The sequence below is a fragment of the Procambarus clarkii genome, chromosome 87 (genome assembly GCF_040958095.1).
Source record: "Procambarus clarkii isolate CNS0578487 chromosome 87, FALCON_Pclarkii_2.0, whole genome shotgun sequence".
Taxonomy (NCBI): domain Eukaryota; kingdom Metazoa; phylum Arthropoda; class Malacostraca; order Decapoda; family Cambaridae; genus Procambarus; species Procambarus clarkii.
Window position 1 is genome coordinate 10161887 of NC_091236.1, and position 22370 is coordinate 10184256.

The window sequence follows — 22370 nt, forward strand, 5'->3', positions numbered from 1 at the left end:
GAGCTTACCAGCAGGTGGAAAGATCTGAGAGGCACCAGAAACAGGCATTAGTATTACATTCAATTCTGTACATTTCTTGACACCATCAGTAATAATAATTAAGGAGGCAAATGTAGTAGAGCTCTCAGTCATTTTCTCATATTTTGGCAATTTGGTGTGTGTGTTGAGTGATTATTGTATGATGTTTGTATAATAATTTGTTGTATGCGAGTTATTTTTTAACTATTTCATCGATATTTGGATTGATAAGTGTAAATAGTATTGCTGATAAATAAGCAATGCCAGTCATCCATAGCAACACCACACTGCTAATAATATAAATAAGCAATTTATTGCCTCTCATGAATTGAATAATGCTCCTCATTATTTTAAAATACTGTGCGCTGCTTTCACCAAGCTGTGTACCTTAATATACTTCATGTCATCCACACTCCTAGCTCCCTCACACACTTATGTCTCTACCTTCTGTCTGGCTTTCCTCTTCTCCTTTGATCCTCAAATTCACTTTAAACATGCTTTTCAGATTGCCCATTTTTACTGTTCTAACTCATGATTTTTCACAATTATACAAGATCATCATATAGAACCTGTACATAAAAATTGGTCCTACCATTCCGTGCAGATCAACATCTGCATTTATTCCCATCATTGCACAAGCCGCTCTCCTTATCCAACTTGACCTACTCTTATCGAGCATCCAAATAGAAAAATTTATGCCATATTTATTACAATAGTGAATGATGAATTATGAAGAATATAAGTAGGCCTTTGTAAACTGCCTTTTCTTCTTGCTCAATTTGCAGCCATTTCTGAAGATCAAACCAGAAAATGATGACCATCAGAAAATGAAGAAATGACAATGTTTTGGTCCATCATAGAACATTGTCAAGTCGTGTAATGACTTGATAATCAAATTCTAATTAGCACCTATAAATATTATCAAGTACAGTAATATTTGAATTTTTATAAAAAAAATGGTAAAGCAATTCTCAAGCTCTCATGATAACACACACACACAATTATAAAATTGTTTCCATTATATTTCACAAGTGCAACATATTCTTCCTGGCTTGGCACCTTCTTTTGATAATTAATTGTATTACACAATAATGTACTCGTATCATATGTATTTTATTAAAATATCAGCAAGTTTTCTGCAGTAGTACAGAACAAGCACAACACAATGAGAAATAATTCTTCCTTGTTTTTTTTTTCTAATAGTTTGTGCCTTCAAAGTATAAAAAATGGCTATTATTTCCTCTGAAACTTTGCCTCAGACAATTTAGGAAATTCATCTAGTAGCTACTTGAAGGCTGCCAATTCCTTATCTAGAGCTGTGACACAATGAAGAGTTCTGCGCTAACTTTTACTAGTAAACACTTGTTCATCAATCCTCGTCACTCCATGGAAATCAACTTGTATATGAGGATAGTACTGTTGATCTTTGTCACCTGTTTGCCTTTGTCGTTCCATATCGTTTACCTCTGAATTGAATGATCAAGATTCTCACCTTATTCAAAGTCTTGTCCCATACCTCCAGACAGGCAAAAAGCTCACTTATTTGCACTCGTCAATTGTGTTGTCTAAACGAGACAATGGCTGTCCCCATATATTCAGCGGCTTCACCCTCAACCACTAATTGATGCTTTGGTGACTCCGATACCTTTAGTATTATATACCTTGTCTTTTTGTTCTTGCAATTTCATCTTGAATGATGTCTAGAAATTTTCACTATGTAGTACCATCTGCTGAACAGACTTGGTGCCTCCATTAAAAAATTACTTTCATGCTAAATACGAATTTGCCTTTAAATTTAAGCATTAAATTTAAATTTAATGCTTAAATTTAAATTTAATGCTTAAATTTAAATTTAAAGCATTAAATTTCTGAGTGATAATTTTTTCTTTACAGTGTAAAACTAGATGAAAAGGATACTGACACCATATTAGTTATAAATTCCTATAATTAGGACAATCTATACAAATAAAATATAGACATCTGTACAGTGTAATCTTTTAAAGAATCTAAATTGATGAAAGTCAATGTTTACAATCTTGCTGAAATGAAATCAAATGTTTTCAACAAAAATTCTTCAATAAATACATCACCAACAGCACCGGTAATTCAACAACTTTTCCAGTTTTAAATTTCAACTAACTTTGAAGCAGAACCCTTATCCAGTAGTTCCTAAACCTGCTAATTTTGTCCCCAGAGAAAGACAAAAAACATATTAGATACAATACAGAATGTATTATCATTGACTTGCCTGGAGAGGCCACTAATTTATACAAGTTCTACTGCAATACACAACTTTTCCAAACTATTCTTTAAGCAGAAAACATTATTCAACGTATTTATTTGCCGTTTCTTTCTTAACTGCTGCAATGCATTTGGCCATTGTTGGAGAAGCCCGCGTAATGGAATTCGTCATGTAGAAATCCTCCAGTTTCTTCTGTGGAACATCGATTGGGGCTGCAGCTTGTTTGCCAGTCACCAGCTGATAGAAGACAGGGAAACTTGAAATTTTATGTTCAATATTAGTGGGGTGGTGGGGAAGAAAAGTGGGAAGGAGGGAATGAATGACAAGGAAGGGGTAGGAATGGTGGGGGCAGGAGTAGGAAAAGGGAGGGAAGGGGGAGGAAAATAGAGGGAAGAGAGAGGGCAGGGGAAGAGGGAAGAGTGGAAAAGGGGGGTGGGAAAGTAAAAGGTGGTAATGGATGTGTATTAAATGCAGATGGAGTAATGTTGGTGTACGGTGAAAGTTGCTGCAAGAAGAGGTGTAGAGGGTGAAGTTGCCTCTAACATATCGAGTAACCAGTCCCAACATGAAATTTCCCCGACAAGCTGACGACAACACCAACAGTCCATCCGCTACATCCTCATGACCACCCATTACCACCATCCCTACTTGCCAATTGGCCCCCTTCTGCTTGCCAATCAACCCCCCACCCATCAACACTGCCACTTTAAACAAGGTTCACCTGTATCGTTAATCAAGTTACCTGTGCAAGATCAGAAGCTTGGGAAAAGTAGTTGGCTTCTTCTACATCCCCATAACGTGTCAAATTCGGTGATACTTCCGTCATGCGATTACGAACCTCACTAAGATTGTCATAAGGAAGCTGGATACCCGCAATCTGGAAAAAAATATAAAATATTTGGATAAATCAATATTCTACAGAGTACACTGAAATTTAATTTATACACAAACAATCCTAATTTGAATATTTACAGCTGATCACAGTGGAAGGAAAATAGTAAAAAATTGTGTACAAAATTATTACCCTTTCCATTATAACTTAATACAGTAATAATAAATACAAGTTCTCAAGTACAGTATGAAACACCCCCTCAAAAGCATGTCCAAAATTTTCCGTGTACCTCTGAAAGAGCTCGGATGATCTTCCAGTCTTCACGAGCCATGCCTGGAGGGACCAAGGCAGCTCGTGTCTGTTGGGCACGTCCCTCGGTATTAACATATGTAGCCGTCTTTTCTGTGTAGGCAGCTCCGGGAAGTACCACATCTGCCATTTCTGCTCCCTGGTCTCCATGATGACCCTAATAACAATAAGTTAGTTTAATTGTATATTAGATTTATAATAAATATAAATAAATGTGCTCTTTCCAGTTGTGCCAATAAATTTTTTTTAATAACATTTGTGAATCTCCATTTTCTAATAGAAATATGGTTCAATTAACTCAATACAAAGCATAAATGTTTCCAAGACATATACTGTAGTATTGTTATAAACACAACCAAGAGGCACTTATTCAAGGATAGTGTTTTTAGCCTATGGAGACAGAAGGGAAGGGGACTAGTAATCTACATTCTCATTATATTTCTAAGAGGAAAATTTTGTTATTTTTCCATGCATATTGTAACATGAGAGGTAAAAAAATATAAAATATAAGTACATACTGTAAACAAATAATTACCAAAATAAAAGCTAAATAAAAATCCATTTTTATTATGTACCTATAATATAAAAACTATGTTGAGTAATTCAATACCAGGTCATGTGTGTTTCTAAAGCTAGAATTTCATCATACATACCACCACTAAGCCTACTCAGAATCAAAATAAGTGATTAGTTGAAAGGAAACCAGGCCACCTCATTATTCAATGCCTCCGAGTCACCATAAGATAAGAAAAAGTATCGGCTGTCGAGTTTTGCCAAAATGCAATGTTCCACCCAGTATCAAGTGCTGAGAGATGCTCAAAAGGAGCATCCATTTCTCTTGGGGAGGAAAAATCACAAGCAATTTCTTGAAAGCAAGGGGAGGGGGGGGAAGTAAGTAATTATCAAAAGAAGGCACCAAGCCACAAAGACTATGTACCACTGAAAGCAGGGAGTTACAGACGACTCCAGCTGGGCCTTGGGGCACCTTGAGCAAACCCAAGCCCCTCAGCAAGAGGAAAAGGTGAAGCAGCCAGGTACTTCCTGGCCATAGTAGCAGCAGTTTCCATTATATTTCATTTTAGCTATTTTTTCCTTTTTCATATCCCCAACAATTTAAAATAATTACCATGCTTATCTATAATGCATTAAGTCCTTAACTTTCTTGGTAACTCTCACCTTGACCTCTCAGACCCATTCATTTATACAATGACCAACCATGGAGAAATTATACAGCCTTGGCATATTTTTACATTTATATCAAAGTGCTACTCTGAGCACTTTAATTCCTATTCATGATCTGGTTCCTTCATAAAAAAAAAAAAAACTCACTGCATTAAACATTATTCCAACTCGACAAATTTAACACTTTGCAACTTTTGTCTATTTTATACTTGCTCCAGAATCTCAAAGGCACAAGAGGACTGGAAAATATCAGACTCCCAAAACCTCTTCCACTAGAAAGTCCACCTTAGCATTAACTTGTGCACTATAGGAATATGTACCTGATAGATCACAAGGGTGTCCTTGGGAAGATCTTCTCTGGTAATGGCGCCTTCATCAGCACCCAGAAGATACAAGACCTTTGGAGGAGTGTTGCGTATATCTGCCACGCCTGGAGTATAGCCAAGGTCAAGAGCGGCAACTTGTGAAGCCACTCGTTGCAGAACATTCAATACCCGCCATCCAGTTCCGCCTTCACAACCACTGCGCAGCTGCAAGAGACATTATGATTATTAATATTGTACTGGTAACTAACAAAATCTGTGACACCTGATGATACACTCCAGGTTCACCTCATTATTCTTCAACTTCCTCTGCCTCCATGTTGCCCTTTAAACAACTTTTTCAAAATGATTTTTTTTTGCTATTTGTGCTGTTCTGTCCTTTCCTGTGTCTTGAATTTTTTTACGAATACATGTCTATTAAGGTAATCAAAAGAGGTACTAAAGTATAAATAAAAAACTAATAATAATAATAATATTTTTTTATGGGAACAGGAAGGCTGTGTATATACGTACTTTAGGTTTGTATCGATGTATCCCCAAGGTTGAACTACTGACCCTCCCCAAGCTGCAACTCCACAATAGTTGCCCAACTCCTAGGTATATATTTTCTGCTCAGCAAACAGGTGCATTAGGTGAAAGGAAATGAGCCCAACCATTTCTGTCCCGCCTAGGCGTTGAACACCGGATCCGAGATTGTGACTTGAGAACTACTATGAATGCCACGTCTGATCCCAGGAAACACCACCTGTTTTTACTTACCTTCTGGGACAATTGCAGAAGCTGAGCATACAATGCACCGCCATCGGGACGAGCCAGGAGTGAAGTTCCAACTACAATCATTGGTCGTTTAGCAGCTGCGAGACGTTTTGAGAATGGATGGGAGCCACTCAAAAGTTTTCCAATAATGGATGGATCGTCTCCCAAGTGCTGGAAATACAAACAGTAAATACTGTATAACCAGTGTTGCAGTATTACCAATATTAACTCATGTTTTACAAAATTAATCCAGATCTCTAACCAATTCTAGAAAACCAAACATGTTTGTTTAATTTACAAACTTGCATAAACAAAATGCTAAGAAATATTAGCAATCACAAATACAGTACAGTATACCTTGAAAAAAATGTATATTAGTTTAGTCAATCTGACCAACCCATTTAATACAGCACTTTGAATTACTGTTTATTTATACTAATTTATACATTAAAATAGCTGTATTATACTGAATATGGTAACATATAAGATTTCTAAAGATAAGGTTTTCTCTCATTATTTTCTTTTACTTATGTCTTTCAGGTACAGGTTATGTTTCCTACTACACAAGAAGTACACAAACTCTTCAATTTCTTTACTACCTTGAAAATGTTTGGTGAGGATTTTGAACTATACTCCCAAGAAAAGGAAGCTTATACAAGAATCATTCCAGGATCAAATATTCAACAATTTATGGCATTTTGTAGACATTACCAAGAGTGCCAACGCACAGTGACACTTTATAACTGGAACAGCATAAATTGTTACAAAAAATCAATACTAGACTATACTAATGCTTGGGAGGCACTGGAAAAAGAGAGCTCAATCCAGCCAATATATACAGAAAGTATACTGCTTTGGTATCTTGCGTAGCTTCCCTCTACCAAAAATTCCAGTACATATAAAATGTACAGGAACATATATATACTGTATAATCAATATAACTATTGTCCTTCAGAGGATTTGAACCCAGGCTGCCAGGGGTCATCCCACCAACACCACTATTACCTTGACCACTGCACCAGAGATCACTGGTGCAGTGCTCATATTTACCTAAGGGCCACTAAAATGTGAGAGAAATTATAGAATAACCGCTCTCCCCCAAAAATTAATAATAAAATATCCTCACCTCACAATCATAGGTAAGGTCCACTTTTGGTCCAATCATAGCAGCATCAAGTTCATTGTATGTCCATGCTTTACGAACTCGGGCATTGAATAGTGGAGCTTCAAATCGAGGATTGGTACCAACAAATACAATCAAATCAGCTTCCTCGACACCAGTAATTTTTGTATTCAGTAAGTAAGAAGAACGAAGGTCAGTCCCAGTTCCAGCATCAGGGAAGATCTGTATAAAAAGTGAAAACAATTAATATTTTGGTGTATGAAAATAGTTCAGTAACTTTATGATATAGTAATTTTGATTACCATCTCTGCCTAATCAGGTACAGTTATCTTGAGATGATTTTGGGGCTTTAGTGTCTCCGCGGCCCGGTCCTCGACCAGGCCTCCACCCCCAGGAAGCAGCCCGTGACAGCTGACTAACACCCAGGTACCTATTTTACTGCTAGGTAACAGGGGCATAGGGTGAAAAAAACTCTGCCCATTGTTTCTCGCCGGCACCCGGGATCGAACCCGGGACCACAGGATCACAAGTCCAGCGTGCTGTCCGCTCGGCCGACCGGCTCCACTAATAGTATAGTGTTTCTGGCAATAAACCTTTCTGTCATGCCATTATGGGGTCCAGCATCACTCCCATACACACTGTAAACCAGTAGACACAGGGTTTCGTAGTTCTATGGGGCCCCGGGTTCGATCCCTGGTGGAAGTGGAAACAAATGGGCCAAGTTTCTTTCACCCTGTTCACCTAGCAGTAACTAGGTACCTGGGAGTTTGACAGCTGCTACGGGTTGCTTACTAGGGATGTGTGTGGGGGTGTTAGAGAGAGATATATGTAGTAGATATAAGAGAGGATAAATAGATTGGTTAGGTTTATCTCCCGACCATCACAATTATAATTGTGTTTGTGTGTTATCACTAGAGCTTGAGAATTCCTGTACCAAATTTTTAGCTCGGGGTCCAAGAGCTAAAAGCTCGATCCTGCAGACAAATGGCAAATACACTGCCAAGTAAATAATAATTTATAATTGATCACTGGCATTTGTACATACACACCAACCATCTTATCGTTTCATTCAAGAAACGCCAAGCAAAAATTATTATGATTTGATTAATACGCCCGAGACTGTTCAACACGCTTCCACTACACATACGGGGCATAACTGGCAATCCCCTCACAGTGTTCAAGAGAGAACTGGATAAGCACCTCCAAAGGATACCTGATCAACCAGGCAGTGACTCATACGTCAGGCTGCGAGCAGCCGCGTCCAACAGCCTAGTTGATCAGTCCAGCAACCAGGAGGCCTGGTCGACGACCGGGCCGCAGGGACGCTAAGCCCCGGAAGCACCTCAAGGTAACCAGCAGTCCAGCTGCAATATATGTGCAGGCCAGGCTTGCCAGGGCCACTTCATGCATAAGGCAAACAAGGAAGATGCTTCAAACAAGATTCTGATGATTTTCCTAACTAGGCACAAGAAGTAGGCAAACAAGGAAGGCCACTAGGGTGGCAAACATAATGAAGAGGAAAAGTATGTATGAACTAAGAAGAATACAAATTTGTCATAGACATGAGCAAAGTGAGGAGGTTCAAGGGCTTCACACACAAGTTTTGCATAATACACAAAAATATCCCTACACTTAATTAGGCTGTTGGCAATCTTGAGAGATAAATGTCAACATAATGACCTGTACATGTGGCACATTTACAGGTCATGTGGCACATGTACAGGTCCTGTGGCACATGTACAGGTCCTGTGGCACATGTACAGGTCCTGTGGCACATGTACATAACTAGGTATGGGGCCATGTGTGCGCGCTAGTGTTTATATCATTATTTACTTTCCTTTACCATCTTAATATTAATTATAGTTCCAAATGAATCTCATCAATACCACAAATACTAAGGATTTACATTATTGACTCAACTTTTTTCTCAATTAAAAACTCTATTTTCTTTCCTGTTTTACTACAGTATACAGTATTTATAACCTTAACTTCCAACGAGGAGGCCTGGTCGACGACTGAGCTGCGGGGATGTTAAGCCCCGAAATCATCTCAAGGTATCCAGTCACTAAAACTGATTACAGTACCTGAGCAGTGCTATGGTCAACATGTGGCCTGGTTGAGGACCGGGCCGCAGGGACATTGAGCCCCGAAATCATCACAAGGTAACCGCAAGGTATGGTATGCCCTATCTTATTAATAATCTAAGTAAATGATCTTCCAGAGGGAACTGACTTCTTCCTCTCAATTCTTGCTGCTGATGCAAAACCTATGAGAAGAATAAATATGGAGAAAGACAGTAAAAACTACATGACTTTGATTAACTGAATGGAATAGTTTCAACATTTAGACTAGATTTCTGAATATAGAAGTCTTTCTATATAGAATATATTCTGAAAAGAATAGTTCAACAAGTGGCTACTAGAATTTAACTTGAACAGATGCATAGTAATGAAGCTGGGTGCAGATAACAAAACCTTTACACAAGTACCAAAGGGGAAAGGAAGAAATCCTCATGGAACTGAAGACAAAGAAAACAGACTTGGGGGTGGGAAGGAGGGGGGGGCAATAAATTAGTCAATTTGGCGGGGGAGGGGGGACAATATTAGATTAAATCTGTCCCCCATGAGGCTCACACCCAATGGCAATCGTGTACTGCATACACCACTAGGATAGTGTCACAGCCAAAGAGGTATGAATTACGAGGAAAGACTGACCTCACACTGCTGGAAGATGAATGAGTTAGGGAATGTATGATTACTATGTACAAAATTGGCAGGGAAAATTACAAGGAAGAGGACACATTGTTTAAAATGGTCAAGACACGTGGAAACTGCGTACCCAAGTGAGTCACATACTCTTTGGAAATCATTTTGTTTATGCTAGAAAAACAAACAACTATATACAGCATCTAATGTTGACGAGACAGCAGAATTTGCTCCGGAACCTGTAAACAAGTTGACTGACGGTCAACAGGTGGGACTAATGAGCTGAAGCTCAACCCAGTAAGCATAATTAGGGAATTATAAGTGAGTACAGCATACACACTTACCTCTTCAGTACAAGTAGATTCACCACCAAGGGTATTGACAAGATCCTTCAAAGCAACTAGGGATTCAGCATCAGCTAACCCTATGGTAAAAGATACATTCCCTTAGTACACACTACCAGCCAGAAAATATATCAATACATATAGATAATAAACAAAAGTTAGCAAACTTTTGTGGGTTATATTCTGGGGAAAGGTCAGGAGGCCAGTAATTCAACCTAGGGAAAACCTCAGTACAAGCCTAAGCACAGTACTGTTCCCGACAACAGTAATTATGAAACGGAAGACAATTATTCCACATTAGTCATTTACATGGAATATTACTTTCCAGAGCTTTAAGTAGTTGGTAATACTGAAAAATAATAGACGAATACGGCAGCATGTTTAAGGATAGGGAAATTATCAGGGGAAAGTGTAAAGCAAGGATGACTATACTTATATAGCATGATTATTTCACAGTACAGTTTGTCCAATTTTAAATTTAATACCAGTATACATGTTTATATTTGTGAAAGGCCATTAAAATTGGATGACAAACTGGCACCTCTCTGGCTCACCACTAGCGTCTACAGCATATGGCTAGTCTCTTGAACCATGCAAAACTTCAGCTAACCACAAATTTCAGTTAAAATCTCTAATAGTATTGCATGTACAAACTTTACTATACTACTTTTCTTCTATAGACATATCACTCAATTTATCCCACAGATTAGCCTGAAATGTCATTAAAAGTACAGTGGAGTCTCGACTCGGCTAATGTCTGGTTGGAGCGTACACTTTCCATGCCAGATTTATTCGCCCAATTTGACGAACAAGAATTCGCTGAAGCAGAGGGTGTGGGGTTTTGCTTAGGATGTTGGGAGGGAGTTCACAGATGGAGGCAACATTACAAGAAATAGTTGGGACCTTGGGAAAGCCACTAAGCATTATTAAAATCAAATTCTATGATTCTTTTTTATTTCCAGTTGCAGAGGTTTTTGTTCAGTAAAATATGGCTCTTTTTCCTTTGAAAATGAGATTTTAGGGCTTGGGCAAAGTAAATATATTAGATGTATTTAAAGGGGTATGCATGGTAACTCATCTCCGATTGCAACAAATACCTCACTGCAACGGACTGGGATTGGTCCCATATAGTTGACGATTCAAGGTTGTACTGTACTTTGATTACGCTTGAATAAGTTACATAACACCACTCTTCAGCACCCCACTGTTTTATAAGATCCAATGTAATGCTCCCCATAGATTGTCATTCATTACCTACTTAAATACCAATTCCACCCAGCATTGTCCGTTGCGATATCCTGCGCACTGTTTGCACTAAATACCTGTGCTTCTTCACACACACACTAATTATATGGTTACCTTCATGAAAACGTATCTAAAGAGATCAATGTATACTAATTTTCATGAAATTCCTACCTCCAGCAACAGCAGCAACAGAACCATTTGCTGCTTTCAGAGCCTTGGCAGCCACAATAAGGGCATCCTCCCACTCACAGGGACGTAGCTCACCAGACGAATCCTTCACCATCGGAAAAACTAGACGCTGTCGCTTCAAGCCATCATAGGCAAAGCGGGACTTGTCTGAAAGCCACTCTTCATTGATATCCTGTTTATTAAAATTGAATATTATAGATCTACAACTTTAGAAAATAAATTGTATTTATTTATTTATTCATTCATTAATTAAGTACACAATGTATATTCATTGTGCACACAAATATCCATTGAATACTGCAGTTTTACTGAATACGAATTCCAGTAATGTACCTCATTTACTTGAGGTAGGATTCTAAGTACTTCTCCTGTGCGATGATTAACCACAATGTTGGACCCCAGAGCATCCATCACGTCAATGGAATCAGTGCGTCGAATTTCCCAGGGGCGGGCAGTGAAGGCATAAGGCTGGAATAACACACTTAATCAGGGACTTAATTTGTTTTCTGGCATCACAAGATTTGCCAAGATACATTGAAAACACTTTCTTTACACATTCTAAAAAACATACATATCAACTATTTATAGTACAGTGGTACCTCGGAATGCGAGTGTCCCTGTATGCGAGTTTTTCGGAAGACGAGCAGGATTTACTCCAAAAATATGTCTCGGAAAGCGAGGGTTACCTCGGGACGCGAGTTTGTTGATACGTGTACAGGCCGACTGGCGCGTGGTGGCATGGCGATCGCGCCTCAGTTTACCAGTGTCTCGTGTCCAGTGACTATCCCACCTGAATTCTTCACAAGGATTTACAGTTTTTTATCGGTTTTTTGGCCATTTGAGCATAAAAGTTGTCATTATATATCTTGCCATGGGTCTCAAGAAAGCCATTGGTCAGGTTCAACCTAAGAAAATAGCTGTGAGTAGAGGCAGTAGAGGATGTCCCTTCTTGATTAAGAAAATGTGTGAAGTATGGGAAGAACTGCAAAGTTTTGTTGAAAAAACTCACCCAGATAAAGCTGTAGCAGGCCGTTGCATTGACCTTTTAAATGATAATGTGATGTCTTACTACAGACAAGTGTTAAAATGTAGGGAAAAACAAGTGTCATTAGACAAATTCTTAGTAAAACAAGCAAGTCCTAGTGGTATGAAGGCAAAATGTGCCAGAGTGTGCATACCAGTGAAGTCCTCACTGCCTGACGTGATAATGGAAGGGGACTCCCCTTCCAAACAGTAACTCCTCTCCTCCTCACCATCTTCCATATGCCTACAGCATTCAACAGCAAGGTAAGTAATAACTTGAACATAGTTTTGTAGGTTTATTTAGATGAATTAGGTATAAAAATTTAGTTTGATGTGGGGTTTTTGGGGTAGTCAGGAACGGATTAATTCATTTCCCTTTATTTCTTATGGGGAAATTAGCTTCGGCATGCGAGTTTTCGGAATACGAGGCGTCTCCAGGAACCAATTAAACTCTTAAACTGAGGTATGCCTGTATAGGGAAACTGGTGGGGAAAGGGGCCAATATATTTTCAGATTGTAAGAGTTAGGTATTCTGGTAGCTATTTGTCTAGTTAAATTTGGCCAATATAAAATATATAGCAAAGAATTACTTTAAATAAATGGTTAGTTGTTAGCCATGGAGGCAACAGCAAAAATAATCAAGACTGATTCTTAAAATAACCACACAACACTTTTTTTTTAAATGGCTGAAAATTCAAACACCATGACATAAAAGTTTTAATGTGTAGGCTTTGTGTTGATTTAATAAGAATGTTCACAAGCCACTAGCCAACATCACATCTCCAATATACAGTATACAGTACTGAACACATCCTAAACACATATTCAACAATAAATCTGACAATGCCTTAATTGTGAACGACTTCTTGAAATTTGTACATTCCATGCCTTGAATGATCATTAGTATGTACACATTACTTTTCTTACCATGTCCTATTCTTTTCTTGCAAATAGTATCCAACTCGTTCACAATCTTTTGCAAGTCCACCTAAATCTCAGTAGAGATCATCATCATCATCTACATGCAATTATTCCAACATCAATCACTTATCCCCATTACAGTCCACTTCTACTCCTGTCTTCAGGGTTTTCTGGCTTCTACTCTGCAAGTCTCACGTTCATTGAGTACAGACAAAATTCCCCAGTAAGTGCTTCAAGTTTTAATGAGTCACTCAAGATTATAATATGCAGAAACCAGGAGGAAAAAATAAATCATGGTCTTCATACAAGTGAAATATATATTAAAAACTATCAAACAGTTTAGTTCAATTACGATTACCTTTGAGGTGAGAGCTCCAACAGGACAGAGATCAATCACATTGCCTGACAATTCAGACAAGAGCATCTTCTCTACATATGTTCCAATCTGCATGTCATTCCCTCGTCCAGTTGTGCCAAGGTCTTCCACACCCGCAATCTGGTCAATAAATGCATATTATCCATCATCAATCTTAAATATTACCTAAACATGAAATTGGTGTAGTATAATGACTGTTCAAATCACATTTTATGAGTTTATGAATCTTAACAGGCCATGGGAGGTAACAAAGCCACGCTTCCTAGTACACTAAGCTTCCAAGGTTTCCACTCCTCACGAATTTGTGGTGATTGTAGTGCATATTGTGCATAACCTCATCATGGAACAGCAAACGAAAAAGGAGCAAATTTATTGATAAAATAGTTACTGTATATACCGAAGCATCCATTATCAAAATTCATGGTAACCAAATAATTTCTCACATAATGAAACATTGTTTTAATATTTACATGTAAAAATATATCAACAATGAACAAATGCACAAACTAACAAATAATTTACTGTCTTGCTAACTTGTTGCTCATATTGTAGTTTCATCATCACTATGGTAACAAATTACTATGCAAGCTTTTTTGATTTTCCTCATATGATGGAAAGATGTTTGGCAAATATTTATGAGATAAAGTAAAACAAGTGATTATTTATAATCATGTGGAACAATATGTTCTGCAGCATCCTTCAATGGGTGGCATGACATCACACCCGTGAATGAAAGTGTTAGATGTATTGGTACTGGCGTATTAATATGATAGATTAGTAAAATATAAGGAAAAATCCTGGATAATTATATGTATATTCTTAAAAGGGCTATAAGAAATAACTTTCTATTAGATACATAATGAAAAAACTCACCTCTGTGGCAAAACGAACACAACGAGTACACTGAATACATCTTGTCATGATGGTCTTAACAAGGGGACCCAGGTTCTTGTCCTGAACAGCTCGCTTGGTGTCCAAGAAACGAGTCCGATCGCTACCAAAGGACATTGATTGATCCTAGGGGGGAAATTTAACATACACTATTAACAATTTTACTGATATTTTCAGTAATGAGTTGCTTATGAGCTCCAGGTCACTAAACCAGAGCAATAAAGTACTGTATCTCTCTGCCATGTATCCTCTGTAATATAAGGCTGATACACAATAATGCTAGGAATAAAATAATTTGATCAGAGTACAACTATGGATACAAAAGTTAAAATTCTGTAAGATTTAGCTGACAGGCTATGTTAAAAGAAAAAAAGTCATTTTTTAAAAAGTAGTTACAGCATGTTCAAGTATTTTTAGATATAAATAAATACCTGTACGATCCTCATTACTCAAATATTGTAAAAGAAAAATAATACTATTGAGACCCATATAAAGAGTATTCATAATAAACATGTGTATTACAAAGCATCATATGGAAATATGATTATATAAGAAAGATATAATTCAGACTAGACCTCGTGCTCACGCACTCGCTCGCTCTCGGGTTCATTCATGACCTTTAGGGACAGAGGCACAAGCCTCGATTGTAAAAGCTCCTTTCCAAAAACAATTTGCAGTATATATATAATTTTTGTGCTACAAATGTGGTGGTTTAATATTTTATTTCATTTAATGAGCATCATTATGATGAAACAAACAAGCGGTACAATATCACATCCAACCTGACCCTTGACAGAAGCCTTATGAAGGTGAGCCATGTTACGGCTACACTTTCATGAGAGCTAATCTTGACCAGCAACAGTCCAAAGAGAAAATCATCATAAAGAACTGACATTTCTTTTTTTTTTTTTTAATGAAAATGATGTGCCTGACTGCCTGCATTAGGACTTGCTATCTGGATCATAATGCTCACGACACTATCGTTCAGGATAAAAACAATTCACATCTCACCTGCAGATCACATTCTCCTCCCTGATCACAAATGGGGCAGTCTAGAGGATGGTTAATAAGTAAAAACTCCATGACGCCCTCACGAGCTTTACGTGTCATTTCACTGTTTGTCTTGATGCGCCAACCTTTCATCACCGGCATTGCACAAGCAGCTACAGGCTGGAAGTAGTTTTTGTACAACTGAGTGGTTAAATTTCAGTGCAAAATATAATGCACGTTATCACCCGAATCTCAATGATAAAGTTCCATACAGACACTTGGCTCTTCAATGTCATTAAAAGTTGAAAATTCCCCACTAATACTTTAAACTGACCTTCCAAGAAGCTGTGGTCTAAACCATTAACAGGGATGGCTCTAGGAGTATCTCAAAATGTGCTTCTAATACCAACTTCAAACCACATGAACTGAATGACAATACAAATTTTCAAAATACACTCTAAATTGGATTGCAGTTTTGAACAACCTTCACCTAAAGATGCCTCAAGACTGTTCTTGAGCATCTTAACAGATATGAGCGCACACAACACAATATTCAAACCAGACAAATTCTTGAAATTTTTTTGCATAAAAATAAAATTCCGAGTATAAAATACTATTTCATCTAAGCTTCTTTTAAATAATTGGAGATTTATATGAATCTCTTGACTTTAGCTATGCTTCTACAGCATAGAGAACATGAAAAACCAGTACAGCATGAAAAATACCTATCCAAATGCTCTACAGAAGTATAAAATGCATACTAAGAGCATTACCAACAAATTTATTATTTAAACCTTAACAATGCAATTGATGCAAATTTAATAAATTTACAGAACCCATTAAAAGTAAATGTGGATAACATTAACATTATAGTGAATGACAAAATTCTCCAAGTAGGAAAAAATGAAAATGGCAAATTACTGACAATGGTTGATCAGTTTAAGTCCCTAGGCTATGCATAACTGCTAGATGATGTATTTGTACAATGAAAACTGAGAGCAGAGTCAAGGCAGGGAAGGGACGTGGCTGGTGCAATAAAAACCCTGACTAAGAGAACCAAGATAGGAACAGAAGAAGCTTGAGGTAGTGATAACCTTTGTATACAGCTAGTGTCAAAACAACAGTGAAGCTTGAATGTTAAAAGTTTGAATTAGTGCAGCAAAAATAGACACTCTGAGAAGAATGTGTCGAGTTAGGAGAATAGAGTAATAAGTAAATAAAGTTAACAAAATAACAAGATTGAGAAAAGTGAGAGAAAGGTTGCAGACAACACACAAAATGGTAAAGGTGCAAGGGATATGAAAGCAGAGTCTTTGTATGTAATGCATGTAATTATTTGTATACAGTACAGTGTTTGTATGTAATGATTACAAAAATTCAGGAGAATCGGTGTACTGGACATCAGGTCTTACGAAACTGTGGAGTACCGCTGTGGATGACTGCCGCTGTGTGGAAAAAGCAGGGTCCCCAACTTACAATGATCCTACTTACACCTGACATTCATAATTACGGCAGCTGCGTGTGCTTTCTCAATCAGCCATTTTATGAATCAACTCGAAGAGCAGTGTGGGATTCAGCATTATCACATTTACTTTAAGTAAAATGCCCCTTAACCCCTACACCGCGCACCTGTTTTTGGCAAAAACTTCAAAGTGAAATTATTAAGGACATATTTGTTGTTTTTATAAATGTTCAGGTAAAGTTAATGTCAAAATGTTTCCAAACTCAACTATTTTCATTTCAAAACACAAAGACTAATGAAAACTTACTGTCTGGTCAACAGTAATGAAAACATTAAAAACATTAAAATATAGCCTAACTAAAAATAAAACAGAGAACTCTAAAAACAACATTTGTTGGCCGCCGCAGTTGAAGGGTTAACCAATGCACTGTGCCAAACAACAAATGCCGTTTTGAGAGTTGAGTTTTTTTTTTTACTTAGGCTATATTTTAATGTTTTTAATGTTTTCGTCACTCTGTTTTTTTGAAATGAAAATAGTTGAATTTGAAAACATTTTGACATTAACTTTACCTGAACATTTATAAAAACAAAAATATGTCCTTAACAATTGCACTATGAAGTTTTTGCCCAAAACAGGTGCACAGTGCAGTTAATCATGTTTGGCAAGAGGTTAAAGAATGGAAGAGAGGGGAGGGGAGGGGGAGAGAAAGGTAGAAAGAGGGGATGGGGAGAGAGAGAAAGGTAGAAAGGGGGAGAGAGGGAAGATATAGGTAGAAAAGGGAAGGAAAGGGGGGGGGGAGAGAAAGGTAGAGAGAGGGAACAGAGGAAAATGGGAGAAGGTGGAGACTGTGAGAGACTGGTAGAGAGGATGGGAGGAGGGAGAGAAGTAGGGGAGGGGAGATGGGGGGAGACACCCAGGCACAACTGGGAACCTCATCTAGCATATAATTAAGAAATATTTTTTTATTGCTTTTTAAATATGATTGAAATGAGGCTGTAGCATTAATTTGTGCAGCAATGTATGCACCAGAACAACATCTGCACTGTATAAAAGCCAACTTTAAACCTAAAATTGCTTTACAACCTTGCAACATACAAGAACTGTATTCAACAAAATCTATAAAAGTTTAAAAAGTATTTTCATCTTAAATTTGGGCCTGCATCATAACAGGTTGCATACACTTAACCCTCAAACTGCACAGCTATTTGTAACTCCAACCCCATCGTGTGTCTGAAACAAGTATTGAAAATCTATACTGATCAAGTGCACATGGCAATTTGTGCACAGGAGGAAATTACAGATAGTGATTGGAGCCGTGTACAGACTAAAGAACTGACCTTCACAGACTTCTCCACTTCAACAAGACACATGCGGCAGTTACCCGCCACGGAGAGTCTCTCATGGTAACAGAATCTTGGGATTTCCACTCCAACTTGAGCAGCAGCCTGAAAAGTTAAGAAGTGCAAACTACATTGTATACTTCAGTTCTCAAGTGTTTAGAGCTAACAGTCCATAAACACAGCGAGCCAACACACACAGAGATCACACTAACGTGATGCATCAAATGAACAAATCCACAAGGGCAGTGACGAGGATTCAAACCTGCGTCTGGGAGCATTTACAGCGAGCCAATACAAAAAAATCTGGAGTTAATGGTTTATAATAAAATACCGAACAATAAAAAAATTACTACTGCAAAGTTTAAATCACTTTACAAATATACATTTAACTTCAGAACATGTAGCTACCATAAAAAATGTCACCTTGCTTATGAAAACAAAATCAACAAAATTTGTTCATATAGAATGATACATGTGATGTAAATATGGTTACAATACATCTATATGGATGTACTGTAACAGAATTAACCAAGACAAGTGAAAAATATTCTGATATCATATTTATTTTGTTGCTATTGATGAAGTTATTTAGTACAGTACTATTCGTCATGCGATTATAGCCAATTCATAATTTGAAGCTTCCAGCTGGTGTTTGAATATTTCTGGACGATATTATCAGACAGAATAGCAGTAAAAGAGTGGATTGCAAAGACATTTTCTTTGAGCTGTGCCAGGAACAGATTTACAGTATATGTAATATAGATGTACACATTATATTGTAGGCATTAAACAGCCCATGCACCCCCTCGCCACAGTCCGTGTACCCATCACCACAGTCCTTGTACCCATCGCCACAGTCAGTGCACCCTTAGCTGGTATCCTCACATATGCACGAAACAAGATATGGGTTGGGTTTTTTGTACGCTCCTTACTTTTTACATGTAAATGTATCATTTTATAAGAACAAATTAAGTTTTGTACTTTTTCAGCCCTGGCAGAGGAACACCTATGATTTTAGAAGGAGCACCACTGTTTAAAGGTTAATAGCACCATTTCCATTCTTCTAAAACAGAATATTTCTAGGCGTAGGATAATAATAAGAGTGAGAAATACAGTATATATACAATATTACCTAATATTATATACTACATAAGCACAAAATTTATGATTGAAGTCAAAATGAAGGTTATAAGGTTTCTAAATCATAAAACAGCTCATTATTTTCCCATTAACACATACACAAATGTTATATACGAGTTCACCTGTAGTACAGTAGTTCCTGGTGCCACCATAACAGGAATATCATCAATGAAAACTTCTATTTTATCTGGTGCCGATGACTGAGCCCGTGATGCACTAACAACGGCAGCATGCCTGCTTCCATGCTGAAGCAAGCGAGATGCTCCTATACGTAGCATCTTGTTGCACCTGTGGAAAGGCAGCAAGCACAAATTAATAGATAAAAACCATCAATAAGTCATAATTACATTGTGTCATCGAGCCAAAAATTGAGTCATCGAGTATGCAACCAAAAATCAAAACATGTCTTGAGCTAACTTAATATGCTTAAAATTAAATGTTTGAATAATTCCTAATGAAAAAAAAAATAATTTTACAGTCCAATAATAATTAATACTCAAAGTTAAGCCTATTAAAATCTTTACCAATCATCCAAATAGAAGTTAACCTGTGGACTATGGTACAAATGTAAAAAAAAAAAAAAAAAAAAAACACCTTAATACTTTTAGAAATTTTAAGGCACTGGATCTTGGGATAAGCCTGCAACTAGAAACAAATCTCTATAGACAGGTTCTCCTGTTAGTTGTCCATCATGTGATAGGATTTGTTTCTCGTTGCTAGTTTATCCCAAGAGTGAGATATCCCAAATTTATTGGGATATCTCACTCTTGGGTTATTTGTTTCTCGTTGCTTGTTTATCCCAAGTGTGTTTATCCAGTGCCTTAAAATTTTTAAAAGTACTGTATTAAAGCCTTTTTTTTTCTTGTCCATCATATGACAGGATAAAATATTAATTTCTCACAATAAAGTTCTCCTATACAGTAGCACATGGAAGATATGAGGGGGATATGAATGGGACTCCTTTAATTTGGTTCTAATTGTGTTTTTAACTATTTTTGTGGCTAGAGTCAACACTAAAATAAACAGCTTGAGTCATGGGAAAGCTGGTGAGCATACTGTATTAAAAAAAAAAAAAATCCATGGTTCAATTTCATTTTGAATGGGCACAAATTTTATTCATGGTCCTTGCCACATTGAAAATAAAGTTTCAAAACTGGATGAGAACAATATTTTAAGTGTGGTGAAATTTCTAAGCACACAGGTTCTCCTGGTACTTGTCCATCACATGAGAGGTTGAAATTAAAAATCTGATCTTGAGGTTATCTCGAGATGATTTCGGGGCTTTAGTGTCCCCGCGGCCCGGTCCTCGACCAGGCCTCCACCCCCAGGAAGCAGCCCGTGACAGCTGACTAACACCCAGGTACCTATTTTACTGCTAGGTAACAGGGGCATAGGGTGAAAGAAACTCTGCCCATTGTTTCTCGCCGGCGCCCGGGATCAAACCCGGGACCACAGGATCACAAGTCCAGGGTGCTGTCCGGCTCGGCCGAACTGATCAGTGAACTTAGCTCACAGAATGTAGAATACTGTATTGGATTATGAATGGTAATTCCTTTATTATGGGTCCCATTGTGCTTTTAATGGCAATATTACGAGAAACAGTTGGTGCCTTTGGAAACCAACTGAGCACATTTAAAACAATTCTATATTCATTTTGAATATAAAATGTATAAAATGTATAAAATGTATAAAATGTATAAAATGTATAAAATGTATAAAAGTATAAAAAAATATAGAAAGTTTGGCAATAAATGACCAAATAATGGCAAAGTTCCAGAAATCCAGATTGGGTTTGGAATGACAATCTTGATCAGGTTTGGAACAGTATAATCCAGATTTTGAAAGGGGCACCAGAAGGGAAGGGAACTATCAGGAGAGTATGCCAAGCCATTTACCTACATAGCACTAGGAAGGGGTCAGGATAAGGATTTGGGGTGGGACGGGGGAAAGGAATGGTGCCCAACCACTTGTGGACGGTCGGGGATTGAACGCCGACCTGCATGAAGCGAGACCGTCGCTCTACCGTCCAGCCCAAGTGGTTGGGCAAAGGGGAGCCTGAACTGCAGTGTGCTGCCACAGTGGACTCTGGTTGAGTGACAAGGTCATCGTTTATGGTGTGACACAGCCACAGTGGGCTCTTGTTGAGTGTGACACAGCCACAGTGGACTCTGGTTGAGTGTGACACAGCCACAGTGGGCTCTGGTTGAGTGTGACACAGCCACAGTGGGCTCTGGTTGAGTGTGACACAGCCACAGTGGACTCTGGTTGAGTGTGACACAGCCACAGTGGACTCTGGTTGAGTGTGACACAGCCACAGTGGGCTCTGGTTGAGTGTGACACAGCCACAGTGGACTCTGGTTGAGTGTGACACAGCCACAGTGGGCTCTGGTTGAGTGTGACACGTTCATAGTGTGACACAGCCACAGTGGACTCTGGTTGAGTGTGACACAGCCATACTTTATGGTGTGACACAGCCACAATGGGCTCTGGTTGAGTGACACAGCCACAGTGGACTCTGGTCGAGTGTGACACAGTCATAGTTTATGGTGTGACACAGCCACAGTGGACTCTAGTTGAGTGTGACACAGCCATACTTTATGGTGTGTCACAGCCACAGTGGGCCATAGTCTAAGAGTGACATAGCCAGCAACTTGTGGCTTAAGGAGACGACAAAATAAACACCAGACTAAAGAGTCCCGGTCCAAGACACCGGCCGCCTCTCCTACTCAAGGCTCGGCCAAGGGAACACATCTAGTTCACTCTTACTAAATACTGTGGCTGGTGGACAAAATGGCGAGCGAGGAGGCTAGAAGAGGACAGAGCCGGGAGCCAGAGGGACGAGAAAACACTGGAAACCATACCACAACAACAATCAGCTGAGAGGCAAGATGGAGACGTCCTGTTGACCAATCAGCAGCCAGGGAACATTTGGTAAATCTTTAAGATGTCCTTTTTGAC

At 38.2% G+C, this 22370-nt stretch overlaps 1 protein-coding gene across 2 annotated transcripts; it reads right to left on the reverse strand.

Moving 5' to 3' along the window:
* Positions 1–1945: 1945 nt before the first annotated feature.
* ND-75 (NADH dehydrogenase (ubiquinone) 75 kDa subunit) lies at positions 1946–22370 on the reverse strand. 2 transcript variants are annotated; one of them, XM_045728971.2, is made up of 15 exons: positions 22274–22370; positions 19535–19700; positions 18270–18377; positions 15491–15649; positions 14462–14605; positions 13571–13708; positions 11602–11736; positions 11251–11440; positions 9835–9914; positions 6789–7007; positions 5666–5833; positions 4904–5113; positions 3382–3558; positions 3003–3137; positions 1946–2497 (listed from the first exon to the last, which is right to left on the reverse strand). In XM_045728971.2, exons 2-15 carry the CDS (start codon positions 19688–19690, stop codon positions 2342–2344), a joined length of 2175 nt encoding a protein of 724 aa, XP_045584927.2. In that variant the 5' UTR covers positions 19691–19700; positions 22274–22370; the 3' UTR covers positions 1946–2341. The 2 variants fall into 2 exon arrangements, with proteins under 2 accessions (XP_045584927.2, XP_045584928.2); XM_045728972.2 differs by having other exon boundaries at positions 22179–22320.